Source organism: Sceloporus occidentalis, unplaced genomic scaffold, assembly GCF_023333645.1.
Source record: "Sceloporus occidentalis isolate IW3139 unplaced genomic scaffold, rSceOcc1.0.p SCAF_6, whole genome shotgun sequence".
Taxonomy (NCBI): Eukaryota; Metazoa; Chordata; class Lepidosauria; order Squamata; family Phrynosomatidae; genus Sceloporus; species Sceloporus occidentalis.
The window spans coordinates 22,772,180-22,790,253 of record NW_028316986.1 but is presented as its reverse complement, the minus strand read 5'-3'; the positions used below and the strand labels follow the sequence as shown (position 1 = coordinate 22,790,253).

The 18,074-nt window shown below is 40.7% G+C and overlaps 1 protein-coding gene across 3 annotated transcripts in view; it reads right to left on the bottom strand.

Annotated features, from left to right (window-relative positions):
* LOC149310494 (tyrosine-protein kinase Mer-like) overlaps positions 1-3,353 on the bottom strand; it is an 85,134-nt gene extending 81,781 nt beyond the window's left edge. For all 3 annotated transcript variants that reach the window (XM_089529067.1, XM_089529069.1, XM_089529068.1), the window contains exon 1: positions 3,183-3,353. In XM_089529067.1, the coding sequence (XP_089385193.1) occupies positions 3,183-3,249 (67 nt within the window). In that variant the 5' untranslated portion in view covers positions 3,250-3,353. The remainder of the gene's footprint in view (positions 1-3,182) is intronic.
* Between the last annotated feature and the right edge of the window lie 14,721 nt (positions 3,354-18,074).

The window sequence follows — 18,074 nt, the reverse complement described above, 5'->3', positions numbered from 1 at the left end:
ACTGCCCAATTGTATCTACTGCTTTTCACCATTGGCATTTCATTGTGTCCCAGCCAACGTAACATACATGGGAGTCCCATGCTGTTTTTTTGGTGAAACATGATGCTGAGCAGCAGTCCAGACATATCCTGATTTTCAACAGGGTGACTCTATGGAGGAGGAATTGATTCAGTAATAAGCTATCCCTAACCCCACTTGGTCCTTAACTGATGCAAACCAGAATCATAGAACCGGAAGAGATCCAAAGGGCTATCCAGTCCAACTCCCTACCATTCAGGAACACACAATCAAAGCACCCTTGATATATAGTCACCCAGCCTCTGTTTAAAAACCTCCAAAGAAGGAGACTCCAGCACTCTCCAAGGGAGTGTGTTCCACTATCAAGAAGTTGTTCTTAATGTTTGGGTGGAATCTCTTTTCCTCTAGTTTGAATCCATTGCTCCATGTCCTATTCTCTGGAGCAGCAGAAAACAAGCTTGCTCCCTCCTCAATATAACATCTTTTCAAATACTTAAAAGGGGCTATCATATCACCTCTTAACCTCCTCTTCTCCAGGCTAAACTCCCCAGCTCCCTAAGTCTCTTCTCATAAGGCATGTTTTCCAGACCTTTCACCATTTTGGTTGCCCTCCTCTGGACATGCTCCCGCTTGTTAATATCCTTCTTGAATTGTGTGCAGAGCAGCATGCAATATTCCAGGTGAGGTCTGAACAAAGCAGTCCTTAGTTGGTGCAACAATTGCACTATCCCTAGCTCTATCGCTAAGCCTCAATATACAAGAACTCCCATGGGCTAGAAAATACTCTAGAATTCACTCGATGCAAGATTTTTTTTAATCCACATGTTTTTTTTATTTTTAAAATCCATTAAAACCAAGATCATGAAGAGGACATGGATTCCCCTCATCTCTGATTTCACAAAAGGTTATTGTTGTGTGCCTACAAGTTGTTTCTGACTTATGGCAACCCTAAGGTGACCCTATCACAGGGCTTTCTTGGCAAGATTTGATCAGAGAGGGCTGGGAGGCTTTTGGTCCCAAACCGAATTGGGAAGAGAGGGATTAGAAACGTTTATTTCCCTTGACTATTCTCACCCTAGAACTAGAAAGAACTAGAAAAGATCAACTAGAAAAGATCCTAAAACATAAAGATATACAACTGAGCAAGAAAGTGAGGTTCGCACAACCCATTGTATTCCCTATTACCGTGTACAGATGTGAGAGCTGGACAGTGAAGAAAGCAGACAGCAAGAAAAGTAATTCACTTGAAATGTGGTGCTGGAGAAAAGTGCTGAGGATACTGTGGATGGCCAAGAAGACAAACAAATGGGTCCTAGAGCAGATCAAGCCGGAACTCTCTTTGGAAACCAAGATGATAAAGTTGAGGTTGTTGTACTTGAGCCACATCATGAGAAGACACGACTCATTGGAAAAGACAATAATGGTGGGAAAGGTAGGGGGATATAGAAAGGAAGGAAGGCCACATGCCAGATGGATGGACTCTATTAGGAAGGTCACAGGCATGAATTTACAGAATCTAAGCAGAGCAGGTGAGCTAGTGGGGCACAGTGGTTGGAGTACTGGTCTGCAATTCTGCAGAGCAAGGTTTGATTCCCAGCTCTGCCACAGAAACCTGCCGGGTGAACTCGGGTAGGTCACACTCTCTCAGCCTCAGGGGAAGGCAGTGGCAAACCTTATCTGAACAAATCATGCCAAGAAAACCCCATGATAGGTTCACATTAGGGTCTCCATAAGTCCCAAATGACTTGAAGGCACACAACACTTACACACAATAAAATAGTAAGAGCTCAGCCATAGAAACCCACTGGGTGATTTGGGGCAAATCACACTCTCTCAGCCTCAGGGGAAGGCAATGGCAAACCTCCTCTGAACAACTCTTGGCAAGAAAACTGCAGGATAGGTTCACCTTAGGGCCTTAGTCTCTTAAGGTTGAAGGTTTGCCTTAGGGGTTCGCCATGAGTTCGAAACTACTTGAAGGCACACAACACACACACAATAAAAAGCATCTGAGGAAGCAGACTGAAGTCTGTGAAAGCTGATGCTGCCAACTTCTTTCTTTCAGTTAGGCTCAAAGGTGCTACAAGATCTCTCTACGTACTGATTCCACAGACTAATGGCTAGGTCTTTGAATCCTAACACAATAAAACAGTACATAGAGAGATCTTGTAGCATCTTTGAGACTGAGTGAAAGAAAGAAGTTGGCAGCAGGAGCTTTTGCAGACTTCAATCTACTTCCTCAAGTGCATTAAATCAATAAAATTTAGCAATGAAATACTAAAACAATAAAACAGTGAGAGCCAATGTGGCGTAGTAGTTTGACAAATAAACCCCATGACAGGTTTACTCCAGGTCACTATGAGCAGCCACACAACACACAAGCAGAGCAGTGGACGGCAGGGAGTCTTGGAGATGCCTCATCCACAACAAGGATTGCCCTAAACCCGGATCGACTGGAAGGCACTTGACAACAACAACAACAACAACAACATTCTCACCCTGTGGATTAAAACGAAGACGGCATCCACAGTGGGGGGAAAATCCGCTTTGACACCACTTTTGGCTGCCATGGCTCCATGCTATGGAATGCAGGCACTGTCCTTGTTTGTGGCACCAGAGCCCATCCGCACTGCAGAAAAAATCCAGTTTGGCACCCTTTTTCGTAGAATCATAGAATCCTAGAGTTGGAAGAGACCACAAAGGCCCTCCAGTCCAACCCCATCCTGCCATGCAGGAACTCCAAAGGAACTCCGCTTGACACCCCTTTTGTAATAGAATTCTTTTAGAATGCAATTGACCAGGAGCCCCTGGGTCTGGTTTTAAATTAAATTCTAAAAGACATTTTCACTGCCATGGCTCCAGGCTCTGGGATCCTGGGCACTGAATTATTATTGTATTAGTATTATTATTAATGTATATCTGTATGTCTGTCTATCTGTCTATCTGTCTATCATCTATCTATCTATCTTTACATGGCACTTTACAGAGATTAATGAGTTAACCAGACCTTTCCTGCCCTGCTGCCACCACAAGCGACCATTCCCAGCATTCCATCGCATGGAACCTTGGCAGTGAAAGTGGGGTCGAAGCGGATTCTTTCTCCAGTGTGGATGCAATAGGGTCCAGACAAAGAGAAGGGCTTTTCTTTTCTTTTATCCCCCCTTTACCTTCGGTGGAGAAAGAGGCCAAGAGCAGGAGCATCAGCCAGGACCGCAGCCCCTCCGGCTCTCCCATGGCTCTGGGGCACAAGTCCCAGCTGGGTCTGGGAGGTCTCCTGGGGTCCCAGATCCCTTCCGATCCTCCCAGCCTCGCCTTCCAAGAAGCCTCCGGCTGCAATGGCTGGAGTCTGGACCCAAACAAAAGTTCCAGGGAAAACTTTCGGAGGGAGGCGGGACGAAGGAGGGACGAGGGCAGAGGAGCCCCACCTCCATCTGGGGGTTGGGTTGGGGGCAGGAGGAGAGTCCTCCTGGAAGAAGAAGAAGAAGAAGAAGAAGAAGAAGAGAGGCTTCCCTCCATCAGCAGCCATCCTCCTTCTCCCCCCATCCTTATTTTCTTTTTTAAAAATATTAATTGTTAAACACTACAAACAGAGAATACACAAAAGAAAAGACATCTCACCACACATAAATCTACCTATAGATAGTACTGTATGATGATGATGATGATGATGATGGTGATTGTTTATATAGCACCATAATTTTACATGGCACTTTACAGAGATTAATTAGTTAATTAGGCATGTCCCTGCCCTCAGGCTGACAACCTCATGGGCCCCTTGCAGGTGGCTTATTGTGCCCATACATTTCCCCCTTGTCCCTGGACACAGGTTGAGGGAGAGCCACATCTTAAAAGCCATCCTTTAAAATCCATCTGGATAAGCCTGCCACAAGGGACTAGGATCATGGAGGACGAGGAGACATCGCCAAGGCTGCAGCCCACTGCAGAAAAAATCCAGTTCAAGAGAGCTCTGGTGCCACAACAAACTATAAATCCCAGGATTGCATCGCATGGCGCCATGGCAGTCAGAGTGGTGTCAAACCGGATTATTTCTACAGTGCAAATGCAGTCCTCAATTGGTATAAAGGAGCTGTAGATGGAATCCAAATTCCCCATACCTCATTCCCCACAATTTGATCTTGGCCACTGTCCTAACGCAAGGTGACCATGTGTCCTAACTACAAAGGAGGACAAACCACCACAAAATGTAGGATGACATTACAAAATAAAAGCTCAAAACTCATAGTAATATAAATTCATGTTCAAAATGGAGGACATTTTGGAATGCCTCCTGGATAGAAGGCTGAAATGGAGGACATGGCCTGGGAAAGGAGGACCTCTGGTCATCCTGTCCTGAGAAGCTTCTTGAAATGATGGCTTGCTCAGGGGACATTGTGTTGCTGCTGCTGTTGATGATGATGATGAAGTGTGTCTTGAAGTCATTTCCAACTTATGACAACCTTATCATGGGGGTTTCTTGGCATGATTTGTTCATGCTATTGCTTTCCTCTGACGCTGAGAGAGTGCCACTTGCTAAAGGTCATCTTTTGGGTCTCCTTGATCTCCCAGAATCCTAGTCCAACACTCAAACTACAACACTCCCTCCATTGTAGGGAGCCAATTCCATATCTCTGGATGAAAAGTGGGATGAGAGTAGGCCACCCCATGGCTCTCGATAGAGGAAATCTTCTCTTTCAGGAAACACAACAGAAAATAAAATAATGACATGGGTGGCAACTTGAAATCTGTTGAAAACGTCAACAGATTTATGATGGTTTTGTTTTCATTTTCTCCCTCTGTTTCTCATACACATACACAGATCCAAAGGCCATTGATAGGCAAGCCAGGGACAACTCTACCGCAAGGTAAACATTTGTACAAGGTGTGTGTTCTTTCTGCATCGGACTTTGAATGCATTTTGGAACTGAGTGTTGAAAACGGCACAGAAATGTGTTCCATTGACTTGCAGGCCTTTTTGACTCTGTGTGTATTTTTCTATACTTTTTTCTCCTCCCTGTATACAGGTTGAGAGCCAGCATGATATAATATTTTTGGCATAGGACTCTGGAGATCAGGGTTTGGGCTTGGAAACCTACAAGCCAACCTACAGGATGACTTTGGGCAAGTCATATCCTCTCAGCCCCAGAGAAACCCCATAATAGGTCCACCTTATAAGCCAGAAACAACAGGCACACAACAGCAGCACCATACAGGCTGAGTATTCCTTATCTCAAATTCCAAAATGTGAAATACAGTCAGCCCTCTATATCCACAGATCCAACCATCCACAGCTTGAAAATATTTTTAAAATATTTAAATTCCAAAAAGCAAACCTTGACCTTACCATTTTTAATCAGAGACACCATTGTATTCTACAAACCCCAGTAGAAACCAAGGGCCCACTATACTCCAAAATCAAAAAATGTCCACATGGATGGTTCAGATAGTGACACCTTTGCTTTCTGATGGTTCAGTGTACACAAACTTCGATTCTTGCACAACTTTCTTAAAAATATTCTGGGTAAAATTACCTTCAGGCTATATGTATAAAGTGTATATGAAACATAAATGAATTTCACGTTTAGATTTGGGTAGGGTTCCATCTCTAAGATATCTCATCATGTATATCCAAATACTGGTAAATGCATGAATGCGTGTGCTGAAAAGAGTGATCTTAACATATAATGGTTGGTGCTCAAATTATAGGTAGGTTTACCTTTTTTATGGTCTCTATTCCTGAAGGAGCCATGAGGTTTGTCACCCAGGGTCATCGGTGGGTTTCCTTTACCTGAATGGGAATTTGAATCCCTATTTCCTAGAATCCTAGTCTAAGACTGAAACCATTACAGTGGGCCCTTGGTATCCGCTGGGGTTTGGTCCCAATCTTAACAAATATGTTGTGTCTTAAGCTTTCACAAATTCCCATCCCTTTCCTTAGGTACCTTATGCTATAACTAATTTTGCAGTCTTTAAGGTGCCACAAGACTGCCCCCCCCCCCGGCAGATAAATACAGTTAGCCCTCTTAAAAGCACAATTGAGTGTGTACTGCCATCTAGAAATAAAATGCCTTTCAAAATAATAATAAAGGGGAGAAGAAAACTAGCAAATTGTTCTCAGATGCCTCTAACTAATGCTTTTCAGTATGTGGCCCAAGCTGTACTACTGGCAATGTACTGATTTTTTGCTTTGCTTTTTTAGCCGTTGCAGACTTTTAACATCTTGAAGCAATCACCAGCTAAGAGAAGGCACGTGAGTCTAGCAGCTAAGGGGCAACCTAGACATGACAGCAGCAGAAATGGACTGCCTCCAGTTTCCTCTGAAACAAGAACGGGGTGGTGGTGGTTAAATTTAAAATTAAGAATGGCAACACAGAAGAGGATGTGTGTGTATGCTTTGCTGCATAAATTGGAGCAGCAAAGGTCCCTTGTCCACTGTACCATGTCAAGGTTCATTTGTAGTACATCAAGGCTGCCAAGTTACTTTGGCACATGAGGCAGAAAATCTCACAAGTACCTCCCTGGCAGTAAAAATACAATAGGCGAAAATTAAATGTGTAACAGTTTTCTACTCTTTCATAACTCCAGAAATCTACTGCCTGAGGGGCCCATCCCACTTTGCCAAATGGTAGGGCTGGACCTGGAGGTTGTACTTCCCCCAATGAAATGGCTAAGCCATTTTTCTCTCCCACCATAAAGGGGGAAACCGCTCTGGAGAAAGCAGCTTCAGCTGGAATAGGGCCACTGGGGAAAAATATAGCTGCACCTCCAAAGTTTGGGAAAGTTGCATTTATTAGATATAGCTCCTAGATTCTCCCAGCCTTCATGGCCAGCAGCCACACTATCTGGAAGATTCTTGGAGTTGTCATCTAAAAAAAACAAACTGAGGAAAAAAACCTTTTCCAAAGTCTGCTCTTGCTCATATCATTCTTGAATTCCCTTCCCAATTTTATATAAAAATAGGAGGTGACCTGATTCTGACCTGTGGGTCATACTGCTAGAATATCAATATGAAAATAAAATAAAGAACAGCATTTATATAGAAACAAATCTGGAAAACATTTCTTCATTGTTGCTCTGCTTTCCTATGGGTACAATTCTTTTTGGGGGTTGCTCTTCAGCTCCAAATGGTCTTGGATGAAGCCAATTTTCTTGATCCTTTTCAAACGGGCTTCAGGACAGGATATGGGGTGGAGACTGCCATGGTCGCTTTAACTGATGACCTTCATCTAGGCATTGACAGAGGGAGCGTGACCCTGTTCGTGCTTCTAGATCTCTCAGCGGCTTTCGATACAATAGACCATGACATCCTCCTGGAATGCCTGAGAGAGTCAGGAATTGGAGGTACTGTTTTGCAGTGATTCCGCTTCTTCCTCTCGGGCAGGTTCCAGAGGGTGATGCTCAGGGACAGTCGCTCTTCAAAAACAGTGCTTAATTGTGGTGTCCCTCAAGGCACCATCCAGTTCCCAATGCTATTTAACATCTATATGAAGCCGCTGGGAGAAATCATCCGTGGTTATGGGGCTGGGTGTTATCAGTATGCTGATGACACCCAAATATATTTCTCCATGTCCTGATCATCAGCGACAATGACAGATGGCATCTCTCCCCTCAGCCAGTGTCTTCAAGCAGTAATGAATTGGATGAGGGAAAACAAGCTCAATGAATCTAGACAAAATGGAGGTACTTACGGTAGGGGCCCCCAAGCTAGGTATTGGGCTGCAACCTCCTGTCCTAGAGGGGCTCACGCTCTCCTCGAAGGACTGTGTTCACAGTCTGGGGTGCTTCTTGACCCATCTCTTCAGATGAGGAATCAGGTGAATGCGACGGTCAAAAGCGCCTGTTATCAGCTTTGGCTGATATGCCAGCTGTGCCCTTTCCTGGAACGGGGTGACCTCGAAACTGTAGTACATGCGCTGGTAACCTCAAGACTTGATTTTTGCAATGCGCTCTACATGGGGCTACCCTTGTGCCTAGTCTGGAAACTTCAATTGGTACAGAATATGGCAGCCAGGTTGGTCACAGGAACAGCAAGGAGTGACCATATAACACCAATATTGAAGTCACTCTACTAGCTGCCTATTAGTTTCCGGGCATAGTACAAGGTGTTGGTTATCACCTTTAAAGCCCAACATGGTTTGGGGCCAACCTATCTAAGGGATCCCCTGCTTCCATACAATCCGCCCCATACACTCAAGTCCTCTGGGAGGAATTTACTACAGCCCTTAAAGACCAGGTTGACGGCGACCTCCCAGAGGACATTCTCTGCAGCCGCTCCCAACTTATGGAATGGCCTGCCAGACGAGATCTGTCAAATTACCAATCTAGAGAGCTTTTAAAAAGCCACTAAGATGGATATCTTCTGGCAGGCCTTCTCGGAATAAACATTCGGCCACAAATATGACTTCCCATCTATTGAACTCTGCCCATGATGACTATTATTTGGATTATTTGGATTTTAGTATGTAGTGTTTAATCTTATTTTAAGGGGGGGGGTCACTATGTATATATGGATGTATTTTAACTTGTTGTACGCTGCTTTGATTGCCTGGCAAAAAGTGGGATAGAAATTTAAAAATATATTATTTATTATTTTAAAAAACATAAAAACCTTATTTTAAAGTTCTACAGATGTGGGGTCAGGAAATATGGCTTGAAGCCAATGAGCTGATACTTTTTTTTAAAGTCACTACCTTTCAGTGCATGTGGGTTGTCTATTTGATTTTTGCTTAAATCCAGTGGCTTCTAACCTGAGAGCCAGCATGGTGTAGTGGTTTGAGCATTGGACTATGAATCGAGAACAGGGTTCGAATCCCTGCTTGGCCATGGAAACCCACTGTGTGATCTTGGGCAAATCACACTCTCTCAGCCTCTGAGGATGGCAGTGGCAAACCTGGCAAGAAAATGCTGTTATAGGTTTGCCTTAGGGTAACCATAAGTTGAAAACAATTTGAAGGCATACAAGAACAACAGATCACAAGCATTTGCTCATAATGATCTAGCCACAGGGAATATTTCCCACATTGACTTGCCTATGAAGGAGTCCCTATATGCACAGCATTATATTTGCGCCTGACTTCAGGATAGGCAGCATCTTGTTCAAGGCTGGAATCCAGCCATATACCTTATGAATTGAAGTCTGAAAGAAAATACCTCAAGCAGGTGTAAAGGGCATTTCATAAGAAAATACAGAAAAGTTTGAGCTCCATATCCCCACTCTATTTTTTTTTTAATGCAAAGGGGTGGAATGAAAGGGTACAATAAGTATTGTTATTTGGTGTCACACAACGACACTTTATAGTTCAGCCCTAATGATACTACTGCATATAACTGAGGTTGGCAGCAACTGGGGTAATTCCATTTGATGCACTAGAATGAAAGAATATATGTACCATACATGGATGCCAGTGCGCAGGGCAGAGGATCTATTCCAGAAGGGAAAAGGTGAAAAGGGGGGTCTCTAACAGTACTACCATTGCTGAGTTTTCTAGCAGTTAAGTTCAGTAACAGTTAGCAAATGAGGAGCCTCAGGGAATCCAGTCTTGGCATAATAATAACAATAATAACAATAATTTATATTTCCCGCCTCTCCCTACGGATCGAGGCGGGATTACAGCAGAATAAAACTGTAATAAGCAATAGAGCATAGGGCATGTGTGGGTCATGTGTTGGTCAACCCTGGTCTCTCTGTTGAGATTAGAAAACTAGCAAAGCTAGCTGGCGAAGAACTGATCTTCTGATTGTGTTAAGCTTCTGAGAGTCCTTAAGAATTTCCTGGAATACAGTTTGGAAAGAAGAAATCAACTCCAGCTTTAGACACAGGAGGAGGAAAGCAAACACTCTGATACCCAAGCAAGTGAACCATATGCAAATAAACATAACCAGTTTAACCCTAAGGCAAAGAAAGAAAGAAAGCAGGAAGCACTGGCTTTTGGTCTTCCTCCACGGGTTATGTTTGCTTATCACTTTGCCCTTATCTTCTAAATGTTTCTTAGGATTTTCGAGGAGGAGGAGCAAGGGGAAATGAACAGGGAGAGAGGATGATAAGATAAACATTGACCTAAGATGCCTTTCTTTTTTTCTCTCCCTGTCTCTAGGGAAGAAGTACGGAAGCATTGTCTTGTGGAGCACTTAATTCCCTCTGGAATAATCTTGTTGTGTGCCTTCAAGTAATTTCTTACTTGTGACCCTAAGGCAAATGTAGTGGGGGAGGTGTCCTGGCAGGCTTCTTCAGAGGAGGTTTGCCATGGCATCCTCTGAATTTGAGAGGGTGTGACTTGCGCAAGGTCACCCTATAGGTTTTTAAACTGTCTACACCACACTACTTTCTTCTTTCCTGTCTTTACTTCCCCTACCTTCCCACATATCAAGTTGACATGGGAGGGTCTAGAATGGCCAGGTATCCTATTTCACACAGGACAGTCCTCCACTGGGTTTAAAAGACTGCCAAATAACTGTTTTCCAATCCAAGTCTAATTGAGAGTATCATGAGGAGGAAGGGAGAGCAGAAGATCTCCTGAAGTTGCCCATCCATAGTTAAGACCTGGATAGCCAGCTTAGGAAGTTATCTGGTCAGCCTACCTCAGCATGGAGACACATATTTTATATTATTATTATTAAACCACCTTTTTCCATATGGAACCTCACTGCCTGTGCCAAAGGACAAGATTGCATCCCCTCTCTATCCCACATTGAGAAGCTGACAGTTCAATCATTCTTCATTCAACACCATTGGTGTAGCACAGCCAGAATTTGCAAGATGTCTTCATTATCAATGATAATAACATCATATGGCACTCATTCAAGAGTACCTTTTGTTGTGAGCTATTACAGTTATTATGGGATGGTGAAATCATAATCTTGAAGGAGCAATTAAGATCCATTAACTTTACAAAAGACCTGTTCCACATGGGAAAACTATAGCGTAAATTTCTTGATATGGGTAGAAAAAAACCTGAGCATTTATTGATTTTCTTTTGGGGATGTGGCTATGGGGACTGTTTCAAGAAGCATTTGCGATTCAAAATTCACTGACACAGTTTTTCAACACTAGCATCAACAGAGCGTCTTTCACTGCATCTGGGACAGGAGGGGCATGTGGCCACAGGGCAAGTCGTATAGCATATCTATATCTTACAGTGGAGGAAAATAGCTGAAGAGGAACAACTAATGGGATATCTTTTTTGCGTCCTACATCTGACATTTGAGGTGATTGCTTTATACTGCCTAATAGGGCTATCCCTAATTAACCTATTTTGCTTGTGAGATAAAGTTTGTATTGTTAAGAATCGAAAGTATGTGTGGGGTGAACAAACAATTTCTCTAGGTCTTCCTCCTGGCCTTTGTATTTATATCTTGATTAAACCTGTGCTCCATTCATCTCTTTCTCTAAAAGACTGGACACTAGAGCCCTAATCTATCCCAAACAAGCCATACTTGTTAGTATGATAAAAATGGGAACCCTCTGAAAGCATTTCCAGTTAAGTCCCAGATTAATAAGGAATCTCATTGTATTAACACATCCTTTTTTAAAAGTGTGATTTTTGTGCAAGTGACTTCAACGTTTGACCATGCTTTTCTAATAGTGGGTTGCAACACAGTTCTGCAATCATAAAGGTAAATGCTGGTTGCTTGATACCTAGTGACCCCAAAATGGACATGCAATAATAATTCTTTTTTCCTTTACTTATTTTTTTTTGTTTAATGTCTTTAACGTCTTTAATGTTTTTATACTATTACTGTCTAATTCTGTTTTAGTACTGGGAATCGTGGGGGGGGGGGGTAGGTCTAGGGTTTGATTTTTTAAAAACTCTATTGTAATTTGATGTATTTTATTGTTGTAACCCGCCCAGATTCTTCATGATTGGGCGGGCTAGAAATAAATTATTATTATTATTTAAACATAGGACTTTTCAAAGTCCTGGATGGCAGTGTCACAAATGTCTAAAGCCACAGGCAGTTGTAACTGACACCAGAGTCTCAAAAGCCTGCTTACCATCCTGAGAAGAGATCTGAAAGTCTGATGGTTAGAAAGAGCTAACAAATCTGGAATGTTTTTATTTGATGGCAAGGGATTTCGACTCTGAAACTAACACCATTTTTCCACTCCTTTATTGCAGAATCCAAACCATTGCTTCCCAGTGTGTACTCCAGTCCCACCCATATTTGGTTTGGGGCTATTTTTCTGAGTTTTAATGCGATTGCAGCACCTGCCTTTCATGTGTGAACAGGCAAAGTGATACTTACACACCCAAAATGAAAAGAAATAGAGAGGGAGTTTTGTAATTTGCTGTAGTTTCCAGGCCTCCACAATAGCTTGTTCAGTGTTGAGCACTGATACATGTTACATGATACAATAAAGCATAAGCTTTATTGGTGGTAAATGATACAGCAGATGATATATAGCAGAAAAGCATTCCATCCCTTTCGTTGATGGGACCCATCACCACCATATAGCCAACGGCAGAAATGGGTCCCTAAACAACTAATTCTATCCAGACTTCCCAAAATGTTGATCATATTCCCCCATGGTTAGCTATATGGGGCCATATATGAGGTGCACCCCATAGCCCCAGTGTGAGAGGATGGTATCCCAGGGGTGATATAGTATAAAAATAAATAAAAGAAAATAGAAGTGGACAAGCATGGCATATCTTCCCTTACACATACCCCCAGCCAGGAAAACTGTCTAAATACATTAGTAACATAGGAAAATTAACTTCCCCAGTTTGTTTGCAGCTGTCATATATTTTTCCAGCTTCAAACTGCCAATCTATTAAGGCAATAAAATGCAAATGCCAATCTATTAAGGCAATAAAATGCAATTTATTAATGCAATAAAATTATCCTACAAAGTCAGTAATACAAACTAACTAGTGATTCTGCATAGTTGTGAACATTTGGCTGTGATAGCAACAAGGACTGCAAAACCCATCTGCCTGGTGACAGAAGCCCAACTCACTAGAGAGAGAGAGAGAGATGATGGAAAGGCAGGGATGGGTCAGTGGCCAACATTGCGCATTGGTTGTCCAGTATTTCTACTACCACAACTATTGTCATTCATAACCCTGATGACACAGAGTCATGGTGTCATAAAGTTGGAAGGGATTGTCTCTCTGTCTGACCCCCTGCCATGCAAGAATATATAACTAAAGTACTTCCTGAACTCTACCTTTCCAACATCTGTTTAAAGACCTCCAAATAAGGGGAGGCTGCTTGCCACCTGTGAGGCAGTCTGTTCTGCTGTTAAATAGTTCTTACAGTAAAAACATTCTTCGAAAGGTTTAAGTGGAATCTTTTCTTATAATTTAAATCCATTTATTCATTTGATCTGGTTTTAATTTTTTGATCATTTAATCTCTTTTTAACTTTTCAATTTTTTGAGTTTTTAACTGTATGTTTTTTAATCTGTGGTAAGACGCTTTTAGTCCCAAATTGGGAAAAAGAAAAAGGCAGGATAGAAACAATGATATAGCCAAATTTAGGTCCAAAACACACTGCAGAAACAAACAATCCAGTTCGAGACCACTTTAACTGCCCTGGCTGTGCTATGGAATCCTGGAAAGTGTAGTTCATTGTGGTACCAGAGCTCTGTGACAAAGAAGGCTAAAAGTCTCACAAAACTACAGTTCCTAGAATTCCCTAGCACTGAGCCAGGTCAGTTAAAGCAGTCCCATACTGAATTATTTCTGCAGTGTGCTTTGGACCAGTGTCACTATTACTTTCCTTGATTTGGAGACTATAATCCCTCTAAAGCTACCCCAAAATTGGCTTTTTTGGCCACTGCCTCATACTTCTGAATTTTATTTAACCTGTGATCTACTAAGACTACACACACACCCAGCCAGATCCTTTTCACACATACTGCCATCAAGCCAGGTGTTACCTATCCTACCTATATTTATTCATTTAATTTTCCTGTCTAAATGGAGTACATTGCATTTATTCCTGTTTAAATTCTTGAACCGGCAGTATGATGTAGATGCAAAAGGAACAGATGTACTAGTTTTCAGGTACATTGAACTGCAGTCCCAAGTGGTGAAAAGTAATAATCACTGTATATTCCATGCTAGTCACCATATTTTAATGCATCACAAAATTGTTGTTTTATCATAGAAAAAGCAGAGTAGATGACATTCTCTGCTTTGTTTTCAGTGGTGTATGATGCTAAGTCAGCATTCATTGCCTGAATGTTCTAGTAAATGATTGATTGGAACCATATTCAGTTCTCAGTACATTGATAAAAAGCCTAGGAGTGTGGTCGTCTCTATTGTATGTGGCCTTTATATTTGTACAAGGTGGCAGCACAACTGAGCTCTGTTCCCACAGTAAGCTCTGGCCACTCAATGATAAAAGGAGAATAAAAAGTTCTTAAATCATTTGAATAAGGTTTTCTTTTTTTGGCCAACATCAGAAAATGACTAGTTATATAGTGCTCAATGAAACTGTTAGCACATTAATTAATTTAGCCTTAAAGCTCTGAACAACAGGCTACAGTCCAAAGATAAAAACTACAGTGGACATTGCTTGGTGCATTAACTTGCTGGACACTCTCCATGGGCTTATACCCATGAAGAGTTTTTTAAAAAAATACCGTTGAGCCTCATTAAATGCTTGCATAATTGTGGCTTTTGTATTCCCCTGCATGAAAACAACTTGAACTAACGATACTTAAGAATGAAGATTTGGTTCAGAAGGTATGTTGAAATCTGAACAGTGCACTTACTGGCTATTTCCTGGAAGATCAAAACAATAGATGTTAATTTAGTAGCATGCACTATTGAAATTAAGAAGATATTCTTCTCCAGTAGTGGACTCTGTATCAAAAAAGGGGCAACACTATCATTAGCCACAAGCCATTGTGTGAGCGACTGAACTCATTAGATCAGGCAGTCATGCTGTAGGAAAAAAGCCAAGGTCCAAGCAGATTAGAGGATGGACTGCAACACCTGCAGAGTAGGTTAGAATAGAAGAGAAATTATTTAGAATGTGGAATATCAGTAATAGTCAAGTTGGTATATTTTTGTCCAGTCTAGAGACAATGTTTAGATAAGAACCTAATTATCAAGATCACTTAATAAAGATCAGTTCTTATTACAATGAGTGATGAGAAGATGGTTTGCAGCACCCTCTGGTGGCTGGGTGTTCCAAAGCCTATTTAATTAGTGGTTGATTGTCTGCTGGGAAATCCCCTGACTCTGGGTGGTGTTTATTTGCATGTTTTGAGTTTTGATTTTGGTATTTTTGAGGATTGGTAGCCAAACTCTGTTTACTTGAAGTTTTTTTCCCTTTTCTGTTGAAGTTGTCTAGGTGTTTGTGGATGTCAATGGCTTACCTGTACATCCTGACCCAATTATTGGCATGGTCCAGAATTTCAGTGTTTTCAAATAGCATTTTATGGTCAGGGGATTGCCCAGCAGACAATGGATCACTAATTAAATAGACACCTTGAGGCCTTGCCATTCAACAACAGACCCACACAGAGATTAATATGGAAATCACTTCCTCTCAACCAAGGGTCACATAGTATATATACCTCACCCACTTCTATGACAGCATTCTCTGAAGATGCCAGCCACAGATGCTGGAGAAACATCAGGAAAAAACTCTTCTAAAACATGGCCACATAGATAGAAAAACCCACAAAAAACTATGGATGCCGGCCATGAAAGCCTTCGACTTCACATGAAAGTGATGGTTGTGATGCTTCTGCAAAAGGGTGTCTTCAGTTTATCCCTCCTCACTGCACTGGAATTGCAGATACCCGTTTCTTGCAGAAGGACAAAGGAAAGATGAATTGACAGGATTAGTCTCTGCCTATGGCCCCATACAGACAGGCCAAAATAAAGCTGCTTCGGGTCACTTTGGGGGTATGCTGTTTAAATGTTGCATGCATTCTAAGACTCCGGAAGCTGCACCAAAGCCACAATCCAGTCCTAAGGACTGGAGCACAGCTTTGGCACAGCTTCCGGACGCTTAGGATGCATGTATTATTTAAACAGCATACCTCCAAAGTGACCTGAAGCAGCTTTATTTTGGCCTGTCTGTATCGGGCCTATCTTCCCTAAATTGTGTCTCAAGTCTTAATTTGGAGGGTCAACTGTACTCTTGTATTACTTGGAGAACTGGCACTGATGGCAAGAAAATCCTCTCCTAGTATTCAGAAGAGCAGTCTGAGCTATGCAAAGGCAGGACCAGATCAGGCTGATTTCTTGGTGGGACTTGGTGGGCTCCAAGTGAACACCTGGAGGGATGTTCTGGCTGTGTACCTTCAAGTTGTTTCCAACTCATGGCAACCCTAAGGCATACCTATCGCAGAGTTTTCTTGGCAAGATTTGTTGGGGGTGGTGGTGGGAGGTTTGGTTTGGATGGCCCTTGAGGGCTCTTTCTCCCTGCCATGTTACCAAACTACATCTTTATTGTGCTGCTATTCCACTTTAACTGCTCTGGCTGCCTGCTGTTGCATTCTGGGATTTGGAGTTCAGTAAGGCCTAAGAGTTCTCTGGCTGAATGTTCTAAATACCCCTCCTTAAACTGCAAATCCCAAGATGCAACAGGAAGCAGCCAGAGCAGTTAAAATGGAATAGCAATGCTTTTAGAGTGTAGTGTGATAATCATGGATAATTTATATACAGTATATGTATATTTATGTGTGAGTATACACTCATCCCTCCACATTCACTGGGGTTAGGGGCCCAGGACCCCCGTGAATATGGAAAAACCACAAATAACAAAAACACCACGTTTTTACCTGAGAGGACACCTCTCTAGGAATCTCTAGGTCCTCCGACAGACACTGACCATAGAACTGCGCTGGAGGAGCTACAAAGGCCTAGTGGAGTGTTCTCTCTAGGAATCTCTAGGTACTTCAGTGCTACTTTTAGTTAAAGTTGTTCATAGAGTTGCACAGGAGGACCTAGATATTCCTGGAAAGGACATATTAATAAAATCAATGAATAATCAAAGCCGTAAAAGTCAAAGTCTCAAATGTGGAGGGACGAGTGTGTGTGTGTGTGTATATGCTCCCAAGCTTTGGCACTCCCTCCCTCTGGAGGCCAGGATGGTGCCATCCCTGCTGGCCTTCTGGCAGCAGATAAAGACATTCTTGTGCTGGCAGGTCTTTGCAAACTGATAAGGACTGGGTTTTTAATGTTGTGTAATGTTATAAAATTTAATCATTTTTATTTTGACATGTTATATTTTAATTTATAACTGTTTTATAAAATGTTTCTTTAAATTGTTTAATTTTTAAAATTTAATATTATTTATATCAATATTCTTGTATTGTTTTTAATTGTACTGTCTATATTTGTTGTTTGTTGCCTTCAGTCTCTATGTTGAGAGAAAGGCAGGATATAAGAATATAAAATTATATATATATATATATATATATATATATATATAATTTTATTACCTTATATATTATATAAGATATGCAATTATATATATATTATTTTATTTTCTTATAAATTGTATATTTATATTTATTATATATAATATATTATAATATATATATTATATGTACACATAATTCATTATATTTAAAACTATATATATATATAAAATTTTATTTTCTTATATATTATATGAGCAATATTATATATTATATGATATATTATAACATATATATATATATACTTTATATTTATATACTATATATATTTTACTTTATTTTCTTATATATTATATAAGACATATACCTTATATATATTATAACATATATTATAAATACATTATATATATATATATACATATATATATATATATATATATATAAATATAATTTTCTTACATAGTGTATAGGATATTTAATATATATCTGATATATAATATATATATTTTATTTTATTATATATATATGTATATGTTTATAAATAACTATATACATTATTTTCTTATATATTTTATTAGTTATATAATATATATCTTTAATTTATATATATATATAATATTGTAACATATATATTATATATATACATTATATTTTATTGTTTACATTTATAAAACTATCTATATATATATTCGTATATATAATTTATTATAACATACATTATATATACATTATG